Here is a 17232-nt window from a genome sequence, read left to right as displayed (position 1 = left end):
GATGATCTGATCCACTGGGGAACTGGCCAAGGGGTGGTTACCACCTTTGTGCCGACCCCGGTCAGAGGTATGAACAGCAGTTTAGAATTTACTACTGCTTCTTTTAGTCCTGGAGGTTTGGCTTATGTTAGCGGTGCGTCTTCTGTTCCTATGATAAACATGCATGCTGCGCTACCCCAAATAGCTTTTCCTGAGTTTGATGGGAGTAGTCCTAAATTGTGGAAAAAGAAGTGTAAAACATACTTTGAGTTGTATGATGTGCCTAAGAATTTCGGGGTCAAGTTAGCCACCATGTACTTTACTGGTTCAGCAGTGTTTTGGTTGCAATCCTTGGAGGAATCTAGTGATGCTTTGTCTTGGGATGAGTTGTGCAAGTTAGTCTGTAAACGCTTTGATAGATATCAGCATAACCTGTTGCTTAGGCAGTTTTATCACATAAGGCAAACTGGTAGTGTGGCTGAATACATTGAGAACTTTGATGAAATTGTACACCAGATTTTGGCCCATGATGCTAAGTTTAATCCTATGAATGTGGTGTGTCGGTTTGTAGATGGTCTTAGGGATGACATTAGAGCAGTAGTCATGATTCATAGGCCTGAAAATCTGGATACTGCGAGTTCCCTTGCTTTGGTGCAGGAAGAATTAACTTTGGATAATTCAAGAAGAGATCACAGAAGAAATGATGGTTCATCCAGTTTCAAGGTCAACAACAAGGTGCCTTATTATTCTGGGCAAACAAATATCACTTCCAGAGCTCTCACACCAAGGAGGGAAGATCAACCAAGACAATCTCTAAATTTCAGTTCTTCTGAAGAAAAGAGGACTGTGGAATCTCATAAATCAAGTAATGTAGAAGACAAGGTATCAGCTCTTATGGCATATAGGAAGGCTAAGGGTCTTTGTTACAAATGTGGAATGAAATGGCAACCTGGTCACAAATGTGCTGCTTCAATGTCTCTGAACATGGTGGAAGAGCTATGGCAACTGGTGCACAGTGACAGTGGGACTAAATCTCAGTTGGCTGTGGAAGAGGAGTCAGATTCAGGAGATGATCTTATGGCTCTCTCTATTCATGTTGTTCAAGGGACTGACTCAGTCAAGACTGTAAGAATGGTTGGAAAATTTCATGCTACAGAAGTAGTTATGTTGGTTGATTCTGGAAGCACACATAGTTTCATCAGTGAGTCCCTTGCTGCCCAGTGGTCTCAATGGTCAGCTTTGCCCAGTCCTATCCAAGTCCGAGTGGCTAATGGTAGTATTTTGTTGTGTGCACATGAACTGCCCAAATGCCCAGTCTGGATTGATGGATATTGTTTCTTGCTCAATCTCAGGGTGTTACCTCTCAATTGTTATGATATCATTTTGGGCATGGACTGGTTGGAACAACATAGTCCTATGACTGTTGACTGGAAAAAGAAGTCACTGGATTTCCTGTATCTGGGTTCAGAAATCCATCTACAAGGAGTGCAGACAGACCTGTCAGCTTGCACTGTGATATCCTTACAAGAATTGGTGCAGCTTGAGAAACAGGATGCCATTTGGTGTGACATGGAGGTGGACATTTCTGAGCAGCCTGCAACTATAAAGCCATTACCACCTGAGATACAAGCCTTGATCCAACAATTTTCTGGTCTCTTTGAGGAGCCAAGTGGAGTTCCCCCAAATAGATCCAACTCTCACACTATACCCCTGATAGCAGGAGCACAGCCATTTCAATTGAGGCCATACAGATACAACCCAGCACAGAAAAATGAAATTGAGGCACAAGTGTCCAAATTATTACAGAGTGGCATGATTCAAGAGAGTCAGAGCCCTTTTGCTTCACCTGTTCTTTTTGTGAAAAAGAAGACTGGTGACTGGAGAATGTGTGTGGATTATAGGAGGTTGAATGCTATGACCATTAAGAACAGATTTCCCTTGCCTATCTTTGATGAAATTGTGGAAGAGCTGTATGGTGCTACTTGGTTCACAACTTTGGACATGACTTCAGGTTATCATCAGATAATGGTTCACCCCAGCTACAGGTACAAAACTGCCTTTCAGACTCATCATGGACACTATGAATATAGAGTCATGCCCTATGGAGTTACCGGAGGACCAGCCACTTTTCAACATGAAATGAACACTATATTGGCTCCATACTTAAGAAAGTTTGTGGTGGTCTTTATAGATGATATTTTGATTTACAGTCTGAACTATGCTGATCACATAGTACATATCAAGCAAGTTTTTGACACTCTGGATCAGCATCATTTCAAGGTCAAGTTATCCAAATGCGCTTTTGCACAGCAACAGTTGTCCTACCTAGGACACATTCTCAGTTCTCAGGGAGTTTCTACTGACCCAAAGAAAGCATCTGATGTGCAGCAGTGGCCAACACCTACTTGTGTCAAGGAAGTTTGAGGTTTTTTGGGGCTGGCTGGATATTACCGAAAATTTGTCAAGGATTTTGGTTTAATCAGCAAACCGTTGACTTCACTACTAAAGAAGGGAGAGATCTTTTTGTGGACCCCTACTCATGAAGAAGCTTTCCAAGCATTGAAACAAGCACTTACTTCTGCACCTGTTTTGGCCATGCCTGACTTCCAGAAACCATTTGTCATAGAGACAGATGCCTCTGACAAGGGAATTGGAGCTGTACTACATCAAGAAAATCATTCCATAGCTTATGTCAGCAGAGCTTTGGGACCAAAGAATCAAGGGCTTTCTACTTATGAAAAGGAGTGTTTGGCCATCCTACTGGCTGTAGACCATTGGAGGCATTACTTGGTGCAGGCTGAATTTGAAATCAGAACTGACCAGTGCAGTTTGGCACACCTTGATGATCAGTTGTTGCACACTTCTTGGCAACAAAAGGCTCTTACTAAACTTCTTGGTTTGCAGTACAAAATTACTTATAAACAAGGGGCTGAGAACAAGGCTACTGATGCATTATCTAGAAAACCTCATGATGGTCCTACTGAACTATTGCCTTTGTCCATGGTTCAGCCACTATGGTTTCAAGAAGTTATGGATGGCTATATGCATCACCCAGCTACAAGTAAGCTATTGGCAGCTTTATCAGTTACTTCTCCACAAGGCAATTTTGTGTTGAAAGATGGTCTGATCAGGTATAAGAATAGAATTTGGGTTGATGGAAATGTCTTGTTACAAAACAAAATCTGTCAGACCTTGCATGCTGGTGCAATGGGTGGTCATTCTGGGTTTCAAGTGACTTACCAGAAAATTAAGCACATGTTTGCTTGGCCAAAAATGAAGAATATGATTAAACAATTTGTAGCCCAATGTACAGTCTATCAGCAAGAAAAAACTGAAAGAGTGAAGTATCCTGGACTGCTACAACCATTGCCTGTGCCTGAATTTGCTTGGCAGGTAGTCAGCTTGGATTTTATTGAAGGCTTACCTAAATCTAAACACTACAATTGCATCCTGGTGGTAGTAGACAAATTTTCCAAGTATAGTCATTTCATTGCCTTGACACATCCTTTCACTGCAATCCAAGTGGCAATTCAGTTTATGGATCACATATTTAAATTGCATGGTATGCCTCAAGCCATGGTATCTGATCGTGACAAAATCTTTACATGTGCAGTTTGGCAAGAATTATTCAAACTGACAGGTACTGAACTACGTATGAGTACATCGTACCACCCACAAACTGACGGCCAAACTGAACGGGTCAATCAGTGCCTTGAACCTTATCTAAGATGCTTTGTTCATGTCTGTCCTACCAAATGGAAACAGTGGCTATCCCTGGCGGAATTCTGGTATAACACCAGTTATCATACATCTTTAGGCAAGACACCATTTGAAGTGGTTTATGGTCAGACTCCAAGGCATTTTGGCATTGACATTGTGGAATCTTGTGCTGTTCTTGATCTTCAGATGTGGCTCGCTGACCGTAAAATGATGCTTCAGTTATTGCAACAACATCTACTCCGAGCTCAACAACGCCAAAAGCACCAAGCTGACAAGAAAAGGTCTGAAAGATCCTTTTCGGTGGATGAACTCGTCTATGTCAAACTCCAACCATATGTTCAGACCAGTGTGGCCTCCAGACTTAATTACAAGCTATCTTTTCGGTATTTTGGACCTTTCAAGATTCTGGCTAAAGTTGGCAATGTTGCTTACAAACTGGACTTACCATCTACATCAATGATCCATCCAGTTTTTCATGTTTCACAACTCAAGAAGGCAAATCTCTCCTACGGTGCCGGTAAGCTCGACCTTGCCTGATTCTATTTCTGATGAGCATCGTATCCCTGTCAAGATTCTAGATCGTCATTTGGTGACCACCAACAACAAGTTGTCTTCACAAATTCTGGTGGCTTGGTCGTCTTGGCCTCTATCCATGGCCACGTGGGAGGATGAAGTGGATCTGAAGACTCAGTTTCCAGCTGTGCCGGCTTGGGGTCAAGCCGGTCCTCAAGGAGGGAGGGATGTCACGACGGTGACCAGGCTGTTGGCGCCAACGGAGGATGGTGTCCAGGGTGAACAATTGGAGCAAGGAGAATCAAGGAGGCCCATTCGCCAAAAGAAGCCCAACCCAAAGTTTGAAGGCCCAACGTGGGTGCGACGCTGAGGAGGCCCGTTACCTAGCTGATCATCTTGTAATATATATGCAGAGTGATCGCGTGAGGAGAGAGGTGTAGAACCAGAACCCCAATAGAACCCCGGCTGCATCCGGCGGCGGCGAGCTGCGGCTTGATTGTATCCGATCCTTGTACTCGTGACACAGAATTATCGAGAGAGAGAGAGAGAGAGAGCTGGTAAAGATATATTACAAAGATATGTTGTAATATGTTGTCCGTAAAACGATCCTCGCATCGTCCTCAGCATACTCCATGTGATGAAACACCTGTGCTGTTCTAACATCACATTACCTCTATCAAAATCAGAAAAGGAAAAAGAATCGTAGCAACATGATATCAGGCCGTAATTTTTCGTGTTTCGATCAGAATCATCGACCAAAAATCTACAATGATATCTCCAAAGGCTACTTAGCTCCTTTTCACCTTTCTCAGGCCATGAACAGGTCTTTCTCTGTTTATTTTGTTTTTGAATTTGTTATTGCACTAGGGTTCAAGAACAGCTCGATTGGCAACAAAATGCGATTTCTCAAGAGCAACCTGGAGGAGAGGGCATTGACGACGTAGGAGGTTGGAGAGGAATAGAATATTGGAACATTACGGCACGAGACTCCCAACCCGGGCCGCCGGCGGAGCAAGGAGGCCGGGCATGCTGTCCTAATGTTGTCAATCCTCGCAAAGGCTGTTTGACAGAATATGCCATTCATTAATCCGCAACTGAAGTGGCTGAAGCGCCGGGCATGCTGAAAGTATCAAGTTTTCAATTTCACAATATTTATTTTCTTCAGAACTGTAGATCATGCTACAACCATTTGCAGCTAAGTGTAAAAATTGCATCACAAGATGGGAAAAAAGAAAGAAAAAGAAAAGAAACAGGATCATGTAGCTCTCAAGACTGAAGTTTCACATCTATAGTTCTCGTCCATGTGAAATTCGCCCTTGGATGGACAGCCCAAACAGGCTTAACTTATTTATCGAGAATGACAATGTTGATATGTCAGGCACCAAAAAAGCCACTTGAAAGTCTCATTTCATCGGCCGACGAGGGTAGGAGGGCCAAACTCAATTCGGTTTGGTAACCTCGTGAATAGCATTTGCCAAGTATTGAACATTTCCTGTCGTTACACCAGCCATGCTGAAAAAGGCACAGGAATTACGTAAGATTCGCTTTCTCCACTCTCCAGAGGGTATGAAGAGATACAACATTGCATCAATATCAATATGATGTAAAAGTTCGAGAAGTGTTATACCTTATCCTCCCGTTGCGGGTCATGTAAATATTGAATTCATTTGTCAACAGGTCAACTTGTTCTGGTGTCATCCCACTGTAGCAGAACATTCCAATCTGTACAAAGCATGTACCTATTATTCACATACAAATTCAACAAACAACAACAACAACATAGCTTTTTTTTCCCAAACAAGTTGGGGTAGACTAGAGATGAAACCCGAAAGAAATAAGTTCAAAATTCAGGCACATTGATAGCTAGTCTCCAAGCTCCTATCCAAAGCTATCTCTTTAGAGATATTCCAATCCTTACGGTCTCTCTTAACCGACTCATCCTACATTAGTTTAGGTCTACCTCTACCCCTTTTTACATTATCGACCCGCTCAAGAACCCCATTATGCACCGGCGCCTCAGGAGGCCTTCGTTGGACATGTCCAAACCATCTCAGCTGATGCTGGATAAGTTTCTCCTCAATTGGTGCCACCCCGACCCTATCCCGAATAACATCGTTCCGGACTCTATCCCTCCTTGTGTGCCCGCAAAACCACCGCAACATCTGCATCTCTGCTATACTCAGTTGCTGGACATGTCGCCTTTTTGTAGGCCAACATTCAGCACCGTATAACATCGCCGGACGAATTGTTGTCCTATAGAATTTGCCTTTTAGCTTTTGTGGCACCCTCTTGTCACAAAGAATGCCAGAAGCTTGCCGCCATTTCAACCAGCCAGCTGAAATTCTATGCCTAACATCTTCATCAATGTCGCCATCCTTTTGTAGCACCGATCCTAAATACCGAAAAATATCCTTCTGGACCACCACTTACCCATCTAGACTAACGTCTCCCCCCTCATGCCTAGTCGCGCTGAAATCGCATATCATGTACTCGGTCTTGGTCCTACTAAGTCTAAACCCTTTCGACTCTAACGTGCGTCTCCACAGCTCTAACTTCCTATTAACCCCTGTCCTACTCTCGTCAACTAGCACCACATCATCAGCAAAGAGCATACACCAAGGGATCTCACCTTGTGTATACAAATTCAACAAAATAACAAATAATAATGTTGCATGTGGAGTCTGACCTCAAAAGAAACAACATTTGAATGAAATGTAGTGGTAGAAAAAAGAACACTAAGGTTATCTAAGTTGCAGAGCATTCCTATCCAGCTCAAGATATCAGCAATTCAGCACCACAAGAGATTGGTCTGGGTTGGTAATTCTGTATACTTAAAGTGCAATTGTCTGATATTGCTGGCTCTTAGTTTCAAACTTCAAAAGTTGGATATAGTCCTTCCATTCTACTTTGTTGCCTAGAATGCATGCACTCTGCACTCAACATTTTAGAAAATTTTAAGCACTAATATGCATGAACTATTTTGGTTGCATGAAAACAATACTGATGGATTCCTCCTGAAAAACCCTGTAATACCTGCTAGCAAGTCACTAAAAAATCAATGGTATGTTCAGAGAATCAGGTACACGAGAAGCCAAAACTAGCAACACTAGATGCCTTTGTGACAGAAAAAACATGTCAGCCACAATGTTAGGAATTCTGTGAAATTCTCCACTCCCAACTTTTAGTACCAATGTGAGCCAGCTCAACAGGGCCTTGTATTCGTAAATGATTTACTAATCCAAACCCAGTGCTGAACGTACTTCAACAACATTAAGATACAACCGAAACCACCTCTAATAACATAGATGACACTCTTAAAAACTGGAGGAATACACATGTCACTGAGTCAATCTAAATAATATCAACAACTATATTCAGAGTTGTCTTTACCTGATTAGTGATGTGCTCCCATGACAAAGGTGAACCTAGCTTTTCAAGATTTTCCTTAAGTGCCATCCGCATTCCAATGATACGATCAGCCATACCCTGAGTCCTGAGACAATAAATGGTGAGTGAAATTACTTGTTAATGCAATTCTTTTTTTATGCACTTAAAACAGATTTAAGCATTTGGACATTCAAGAACTTAAGTAGTTATGTAGGTTTCACAGTTTACCTTGATCTCTTTTAACCATAAACTCTTCAATTCTGGATCACTGAGGATTATAGAAACAAGTACACCATGAACAGGTGGGTTGCTGTACATTGGTCTTGCAATCTGTTGCAGTTGGCTCTTGACAGCAACTGCTTGCATCTCATCCTCACACAAAATACTGCATGTCGGTAACAAACACAAATTATTATAGTGACAAGAACTGGTAGTGCATGCCTAGTCGACACAGATGCCTGAGCTGTACTACCATTGTCTAAAGAAATATATGTGATAAGGCTAAAGTCTCTATTAGACCAAAGGTTTAAAGAATGGACCACCTAGTATTTTAATGTCATCCAATTATCTACAGATACAATGGAATAAGGAGCACTCGAATTGAAAAAACTTCAGTTTTTTCACTAAGTCAAGTATTTTCCCCTTCCTTTTGAATCTTTATACTTTGAGAAATCCAACAGCTATTTTTCTCAAAAGTTGCCAGTGACCATATTCCATCTCACACAAGTATGCACGTCATTATAATAAGAAGCACTGCAGGTGATAATGCTATATGTAAAAAATACCTCATGCATCCTACTCTCTGTCCATAAAGTCCCATGTTCTTTGCGTATGACTGAGCACATCCAATTTGGTGTCCATCTTCAAGGAAAATCGGATTGCCTTAGCATCTCTCTCTGGATCATTGCATATCTAGAGGACTAAAGTTATAAGAACTAGAATATATATGAGACTATTCAATATAAATTGTCTTTTCTGTCATGAATGGAGAGGAGAGGAGAATGGAACTGTATGTCTATGTTGAATAGCCCCAAATGGGGATATGTATACATGAGAGCACCCAAACCCCAGACTCTAGGATATTACAATACTACCCTTAACTATTATACCCTTAACACCCCCTCTCAAATGCAACGTGAATGCAATTTTGCAATGACGTTGCATTTGGAGAGTTGATACTAAGCACTAGACTTATACATAAACATGAAAATGATTCATCCGAAGTTCGAAATCAAAGATGTCATCAAAGCGTGCAACTTTTGAACATGTCGATGTTGATGATCTCTTCCACAAGAGGGTATTGCCTTCACAACCGTACTTCAGAAAAATAGCCCGAGTCTTCGCAAACCAGTACGTTGACTCTTCAACATAGACCTTTCTTTGGAGATTTTGAACTTGACAATAACAGTGAGATGTGTCAAACCAGCCAAAGAGAGAAATGAGAGATCACTGCTGCAAGACGGCAAGCAGGAGGATGACATGATGATGACGACAAATAGACAGCCATTGATCATGATGTGGAGCAAAATGGCTCCAAAAGGGACCAAAAGGGCAAAGGTCGCAGCAACAATGATGATGAGATTAGCTAAATCGACGGGATTCAACTAACCTTACCATAAAAAGAAGATATTGGCTGATCTGACAATGAAATTGGTGGACATGCATGACTTGGACGAATTGAATGTTGCAATTGGACTTGGATTGACACTGACTAAGATGCTAGCAGAAGCATGCAGCTAGGATATGAAACGGCAGATTAATTTAAGCAGCAAGCAAAACTACTAGCAGATAATATGGATGCACATGGATGGAAATATGACATAACATAGTTGAACCTAGCAAGCAGACAGATAGCAGTGACAAAAGATAGCTCCTGGGAAATCAGACCAGCAGATTGCGAACAGAAACTGTCCAAATTGTAATCGGCACAGCAAGGCAGATACCTCTCGTGTAGGAGAAAATGGGTTGCAGTACAGCAACCGAAGATGATTCAGGCAAATGCAAAACTGTGGATAGATGTGCATGCGCGCAGTCTGGAGGCAGAGGAGAAGGGGCGGTCGTCCTGGATGAGCAGGCGAACAACCAGGATGGGATGAGCGGCTGCGACGAGCAGCCGGCCTGAGGAGCGGCGACGGAGATGGGGTCGCGATGGCAGCGGATGCAAGGCTGCGATGGTGGCAGGGGGGCGGGGACGGTGCCGCGACGGCGACGGAGGCATGGCTGCGACGATTGAGCGTGACCTCATGGACAGTCCGCGACGAGAGGAGGTGCAGGGAAGATGGCGGCCACCTCCAGTAGCTGGACCACGGCAGCGGACGGGGCCCGTACCGAGCGGAGTGCAGCGGTGGGCCGCACAGGCCGCGACGGGCGGGTGGCCGCGCGGATGGAGGCCCGCGGCCACGCGACGGGTGGCCGGGAAGAGCAGATCCACCCGCGACGAGCACCGGAGAGGACAGCGCCGGCGGATCCATGATGGACATGGGCTGCTGCTCCCCTCCCGCGAGCAGATCGACGACGGCAGGTGGCAGATGGCATTTGACAGGGAAAAGAAATTGGGTAAGTGTTGCTGCTGCTGTGACTCAATAACTAAGAAAAAATGGATTTGGGGCTGGAGAATGCCGCTCCCAGGAGCAAGACGAAGCTTCCAGGGGCAGCGCAACGGCGACGATGAGGGTGGCGGACAGATCTAGAAGAACCGCACCCCTGATACCATGTCACGAATGGAGAGCAGAGGACAATAGAACTGTATGTCTGTGTTGAATAGCTCCAAATGGGGATATGTATACATGAGAGCACCCAAACCCGAGACTCTAGGATATTACAATACTACCCTTAACTATTATACCCTTAACATTTTCTACCCTCAAATTTTTTGGACAAGTTAAATTTGCACCTCATGTATTGTTCTACTTCTGATCTTCCTAGGCTGTGCAATGAGAACACAAAATTACATATTAATCCCGTTGTATTCAATATCATTAGAGTGCAACAAGCAAAATACCGCAACAGTTTCACATCATAGCTGGAAAATTTATACCTTGATTTGCAGATGAATTGCAAATATAAAGTTTACCACAAGCATGTGAATGGAAAAGAAAATGAAAATCAGTGCAGACCTTCAATTATGTCACATAAAATTTTGGTCAACTCTTCCAAATTGAATCCTTAGTGTCTTTGTCCTTTTCTCTCAGCCACAATCCTGAAAATACTGGATGAAATATTGATAAGTCATAAGTGCATATATGATCTGGAAAGAAAAAAGGTAAACAAGATACCACATCTTTCTTTTACTCTTAAATATCATAGGAAAATGTGCTACCTTCATTTCTGATTGCAGAAGCTAGCATGCTTGTGCACACCTAGAATTGCTTGCATCTTGATCCAGTGTACAATAAAATAAATCCACTAAGATTCCCCTTGATCGAATTGATCTTCAAATTGGTTAATGAGTAGAATCATATCAGATTTGTGGAACACATCTCCAACAGCACTGATTTGTGAAAAGCATTTCGAACAATACATAATTTGATGTGAGCAATGACTACAGACAGAGTTTTGCTAATTACACCAGTGATATAGAAGAATACCAGGTAAAGGAAACTTACCAAATAATCTTTAGTTATAAATGGATCCACATGATTTGTTTCATCATACCATCCATAAGACATCAGTATCTTCCATGAGAAAGAAGACATGCGAGGATTTGTTAGCACTAGCCATACATCTTCACATGACATGTTTTTCCATTTTGGTTGTGTTCAGCAGGAGATACTTGCTTTACATCTCCAGCCACGTAGGCGGGAAGAAGTCCACGGATATGCATCTCATCATAAAGCTTTGAAATCTCTTTCATGTTACCGCATCTAATATAACCTTGAATTAGCGTCCAATATGTAACATAATTTGGATCTACATTATTCTCAATCATTTGGTCAAGAAGCTTGATTGCTTCTTCCATATAACCTTGAGTGCAAAGACCATGAATCAGTATAGAATAGGTGAACACAGTAGGCTTAACACCATCCTCTGTCATCCTTTGTTTTAACTTAAAGGCTTCAGTTATGTGACCATCCTTGCAATATTTATCAATTAGTGTATTGTAGGTGATAGCATTAGGGGATATACCCTTTGACTGCAACTTCTTAAAAAGATTAACTGCCCTTGATAACTCTCCAGACTTGCAAAGGCCGTAAATGAGAGAATTGTAGGTTACGATATTCGGAGTAAGACCAACACTTAACATCTCATCTCTCAGACCAAAAGCTACATCAAGAAATCCTGAAGTGGAACAACCATGGATGAGGCTAGAATAAGTGAAAGTATCAGCAACAAATCCCTTGCTTTTTAAATCTGCAAACAAGTTTTTAGCATCCTCAATCCTTGCCAATTTGCATAAACCAAAAATAACAATGTTCCACATTATTTTTGCAGAATGATGATTCCCACCAGCAACAGTATCGAGTACATTTGCTATTTTCCCAGTCTCAAGTCTGGTTGCACTGATATCTGGAATCATGTCGCTTTTGACAAGTTTTTGCAGCACCATATTTGCCTCATCAACCTTCCCCTTTCTATAGAACCAGCTAACTAAAGAACTACAAATAAAAAGATTTGGAGTCAAGCCTTTCCTGGCCATTTCAAGATACAGGTTATAGGCTTTCTGCAGATCTCCCTCTTTACACCATCCAGCTATCAGAGCTCCATAAGTGACTGTGTTAGGAGAAAGTCCCCTTTTACTCATCTCAAAGAGTATGTCATTCACCTTTCCACATTGTTTGGCTATGAAGAGTCCAGTTATCAAAGAATTGAACAATTCGATTGAAGGGGTAAAACCTAAACTTTTCATTTCATGAATAAAGCGATTAGCCCTATCCATATCAGCTGTTTTACAATAACCGCTCACTATTGTTCTGTAAGTTATAATATCAGGAGAACATCTCCATTCCTTCATGCAGCCAAGAAGCTCTTCTGCTTCATGCAGCCTCCCATTATTACACAACCCATTGATAACCATGTTGAATGTAGTTGTGTTTTTTGCTAATCCCCTTGCAAAGGTTTCCTTCCAAAGGTTCAAGGCCTTCTGAGTTTTACCTGCCTTGAAAAAACCATCAATCATGGTGCTACAACTAATCTCATCAGGTGCAATACCCCTCTTCAACATAAGAAACCACAGTTTAAGTGCATCGTCAATAGAGCCAAGTAAGAAAAAACCTTTCAAAAGTGCATTATATGTTACTATCGTCACTGCGAATCCATTCCTTACCATCGTATCACAAATTTCAAAAGCATTGCTCATCAAACCCTTTCTGCAATACCCATCAACTAGATTATTGTAACTGTATGGGTCTGGCCTCACACCTGCATTTTCCATGTCATGCAAAACCTCATGTGCTTCTACCATTCTGCCCAACTTGCAATAACCATTGATGACTGTGTTATAGACTAACAAATTTACCTGGAGACCAACATTAGTCATCTCATTCTGTAATCTAGCTGCATCCTCCATTCGTCCCCTTTGGCAGTAGCCATTGATCACTGCACCATAGGCAACTTCATCAACAGCAATTTGTTTATTTTTCATAATCTCCCTTATGATACCCTCAGCCTCCTCCACCTTATCCTCTTTACAGTATCCCTTCACAAGCAAGGTATATGTCACTACATTTGGTGATAAACCCCTGCTAGGCAGTGACTCAAATACCCTTCTTGCATCCTTGGTCCGTCCAACCTCACAGTACCCATTCATCACCGCATGATAGGCCACCAGGTTCACCTTGACACCCATCTTCTTCATTTCCTCCACAAAATCCACAGCATGTGCCACCCCCCTATCCCTGCAGTACGCCTTCGCCATGATCGCCACCGTGAATTCGTCTGGCAGAGTCCCAGCACGCTGCATCTGCTCAAACACGGACATCACGGTGCCCAGGTCCCCAGCCTCAGTTAGCTTGTTGAGCATGCTGTTGCAGGACCGCACGGTGGGGCGGCATCCGAGCTTCGTCATTTCATCAAACACCTGGAGGGCGCCATCCAGGTGGCCAGCGTTGGCGAGTGCGCGCAGGAGAAGGTCGAAGGAGGCCGCAGAGAAGGTGAAGTCCTTGTAGACCTTGACGAGGTGCGGAAAGAGAGGCGGGGCCGGAGGCTGCGCGGAGAGGAGGGAAGTCAGGAGGGCGCGGGCGTCGGCGGAGCGGCGAGTGCGGGCCAGGATGTGGAGCAGCTGTGCGTGCGCGAGGAGCGACGGGCGGGACGGGGCCAGGCGGAAGAGATGCAGCGCGGCGTCGGGGTCGAGGCGGACCCGGCTCAGGGCCGCATGGAGGAGTGCAGGGGTGAGGGGGACGGCGGAGGAGAGGAGGCGGGCGGCGGCGGAGAAGCGATGAAGGAGGAGGAGGCGCGTGAGGCGTCCCAGGAGGGTGGCATCTGTGGCGGCGTCGGCCGGGGTGAGCACGGAGTTGGAGTGGATGCCACGGCGGAGGAAGTAGAGCGGTCGGAGGCGGAGGCGGAGGCGGCGGCGGCATCTCTGGTGCATGTGCTGGCCGGTGATACACTGGGGAAGCCTCATTGGCGGGATGGGGGTGGTGGGTCGACCGGTCGAGGGGGCTGTATGGTGGCGGCGACGGCGACGGCGAATGGGAAATCTTAGGGGGCTGTTTTGGTTGGGTGCATAAAGCCCAACCAGGCTCTGGTAGACCAAGGAGACTATGTTTGGTCGTCTGTTCATTGCCTGGAGTCAGGTACCGTTGTGCAAATGGAGGTGGTCAGGCTATTCTTATGCGGCTGAAATGGTCGCACAAATCGGGCCTGGCTCCGCTAGACACCCGCGCGTCTCCGCCTATGCATCTCGGAGCCAGCGTATATAAGCGGGTTGCTCCCTAGGGTTACCGCCCCCAGGAACTGTTCACTAACGGCTGTCACCTCCTCACTTTCTCGAGCTCTCTCGGCTGCTTGCTTGTGGCGCTCGCGGACACTCCGACCTAGGGTTCTTCGACCGGAGGTAGGCTGGTAACGCCTCTCGGCCTACTTCCGCTTGAATCTCTCCTCCCCTCATCTATTTCTTGCTCGTGCTCTTGTTTTTGGTTGATTGTGTTTGACTTATTGGTCCCAATAGTTGAGTTTGTGTTCGCTGATGTCAGATCATGTGTAGATCTGGTAGTCTTCTTGATTGAGTCTTCTTGATTGAGTCACTGAGTATGCAACCGTATGTCTAGATCTGGACATTTTCTTGGCGATTTCTTGTAGATCTGGTGGACTTCAAGTACTGAATGATTTATTCTTTTTACTCTTCGTTTATGGCCACTTATGTTCATATGAAATTGAAACGAAGCATTTTCTGAGCTCTAGTACTGGTCGATGATGCAATTTGGCACTGAGTGGCGCATACATCATGCCGCAGCCGTGCCATTTAACCTTATGTTAGATGCAATAATTCAACGCCAGCAACACAACCTGAATTCGATTTTAAAGTTTTCTTATTTCCCTTTGTCGTATGATGCATTTTGTAGCCATGGATCCTGTTGAGTTGCGTCTGAGGATGGTTCGTAGGGGAGCTGCAGTAGTTGTTGTTCTCTGTACCTGGTTACTTGTTAGGATTAGAAGTCGGGCTCGTCCATGTATCACTTAATGCCTCCATGTCTGTTAGAGATGAACAGTGCCAAAACAACCTAGCCTACATCTTCAACTCCACTGATACCCAGCGTGTAGAGATTCTTAGGATGAGAAGGGCCCCTTTCTACCAACTTTGTGATCTATTTCATAGCTGAGAGTTACTCAAGGATACAATTCACAAAAATATTGAGGAATAAGTTGCCATGTTCCTACATGTTATGGGTCATAACCAAAGATTCAGTTACATAAAATTTTCCTTTAGAAGGTCCACAGAAACCATTATTAGACACTTTCAGGAGGTTCTGTATGGACTTGGTGAGCTTAGGAATAAGCTGATAGTTGTACCATCTCCTTCTGTGCCTTCTAAAATCCAAAACAGCCGCAAGTGATATCCCTATTTCAAGGTACCTTCTAAAATCCAGAACATTAACTTCTAAAATCCTATGCCTGAGATAAAATAATCACTCTTATCCAATGATGTACGACTGTGTGGGTGCTACTAATGGGACACATGTTTTAGTTATAGTTCCTGGAAAGCATAGAGCAACATTTCTGGGAAGGAAGCACACTACAACACAAAATGTTTTAGCAGCTGTAGATTTTGATCTAAGGTGCACTTATGTCTTGGCTGCCTGGGAGGGCTCTGAACATGATGCTCTTATTCTTGCTGATGCCCTCCAAAGACCTGACGGGCTTAAGGTACCCCAAGGTACGTACACACCAAACCAGCACATAATTTTAATAATTGAAAATACTATGTTATCATCAGATACAACTTACCTGGTATTTATTAGGAAAATTCTACTTGGTAGATGCTGGGTATGCATGCAGATCAGGATTTCTTCCCCCATACAGAAGCACTAGGTACCACCTCAGGGAGTATGGTACTAGGTCTCCACAAAGGGAACGTATATGGTGAAAACCACAATTTCGTGAAAACCCGTGCAAACCACGACAAAAAAAACTGTCTAAATTCACCAAAAAAATCACACATGTAGATGATATGATGATACACAACCTTGTAAAATATCTTGTTCAAACTCGACTTCGTTTGTAACATATAAAAATAACAAATTTCTAACAAATCATTTGGATAGCTTTCTGGCTTGAAAATTATTATTTTTATATCTCACAAACGAAGTCGAGTTTGGACAAGATATTTTATAAGGTTGTGTATCATCATATCATCTACATGTGTGATTTTTTGGGTGAATTTAGATGACTTTTTTGCCATGGTTTGCACGGGTTTTCACGATGATTGTGGTTTCCACCAGATACGTTGCTGTGGCAGTCCCGCCTAAATTAATCCGGCTTAAGTGCGCTAACCACCACCGAAACGGCAATCAGGGTTAACACGCACTTAAAACGGAGTAATCCGACAGTGCTGTCGGGTAAAATCCCGATTAAACCACTTGAAACAGGATCGACAAAGCAGTTCAGAGAATACAACATTCCGCAAATTTTACTGTACAGAGTATAAAACTGAATTATTATTACAAACCGAGTTTGAATTCATAAAAGTATAACAGAGTTCAAGTTTGATGAAAAACGAACGATAGTGTAGCGACGAAACCAGACGTCATGATGAAGCCCGTACATGACGTCATCCACCATAATCTCAGCTGTACCACCTGAAAAACAAAGCCACAAGCAAGGCTGAGTATACTAATACTCAGCAACGCTTACCCGACTAAGGTTATACTTAGCCCTTTATCTAGACATACAAGGCTTTTGGCTTGATGGATTTGTTTTACCGAAAAGCAGTAAGAGTAGATCCTTAATTTCAGATTTTAGCTTTCAGGTTCTAGTTCAATTAACCATTCTAGGTGAGCATCTATCCAATAGCATACATGGTGGAAACAATTATCTTTCATCATCCAACCAACCATATTAATCATCATCATCATCATCTTTCACTTCTTACTCTATGTGGCAAAAGGGTTAAGCAGTTCCAAACCGTGAGAAGCAGACGATTCGAATCGAATTTGTTAACCTGGCCAGGCAGACCTAACACACACGCATGGGGATCGA

The 17232-nt window shown here is 43.5% G+C and overlaps 1 protein-coding gene and 1 pseudogene across 2 annotated transcripts; both read right to left on the bottom strand.

The window, feature by feature from the left end:
• Positions 1-5330: 5330 nt before the first annotated feature.
• On the bottom strand, positions 5331-10079 carry LOC120667725 (annotated as a pseudogene).
• A 700-nt stretch (positions 10080-10779) lies between these two features.
• LOC120665597 (putative pentatricopeptide repeat-containing protein At1g19290) lies at positions 10780-14264 on the bottom strand. Of its 2 annotated transcripts, XM_039945192.1 has the most exons (3): positions 11205-14264; positions 10919-11089; positions 10780-10807 (listed from the first exon to the last, which is right to left on the bottom strand). In XM_039945192.1, the coding sequence occupies exon 1, from the start codon at positions 14156-14158 to the stop codon at positions 11312-11314; it is 2847 nt and encodes a 948-aa protein (XP_039801126.1). In that variant the 5' UTR covers positions 14159-14264; the 3' UTR covers positions 10780-10807; positions 10919-11089; positions 11205-11311. The 2 variants fall into 2 exon arrangements, with proteins under 2 accessions (XP_039801126.1, XP_039801127.1); XM_039945193.1 differs by lacking the exon at positions 10780-10807 and having other exon boundaries at positions 10920-11030.
• Positions 14265-17232: the final 2968 nt, after the last annotated feature.

This window comes from Panicum virgatum, chromosome 3N (genome assembly GCF_016808335.1).
Source record: "Panicum virgatum strain AP13 chromosome 3N, P.virgatum_v5, whole genome shotgun sequence".
Classification (NCBI taxonomy): domain Eukaryota; kingdom Viridiplantae; phylum Streptophyta; class Magnoliopsida; order Poales; family Poaceae; genus Panicum; species Panicum virgatum.
The sequence above is the reverse complement of the archived record's forward strand: the minus strand, read 5'-3'. Positions and strand labels throughout refer to the sequence as shown.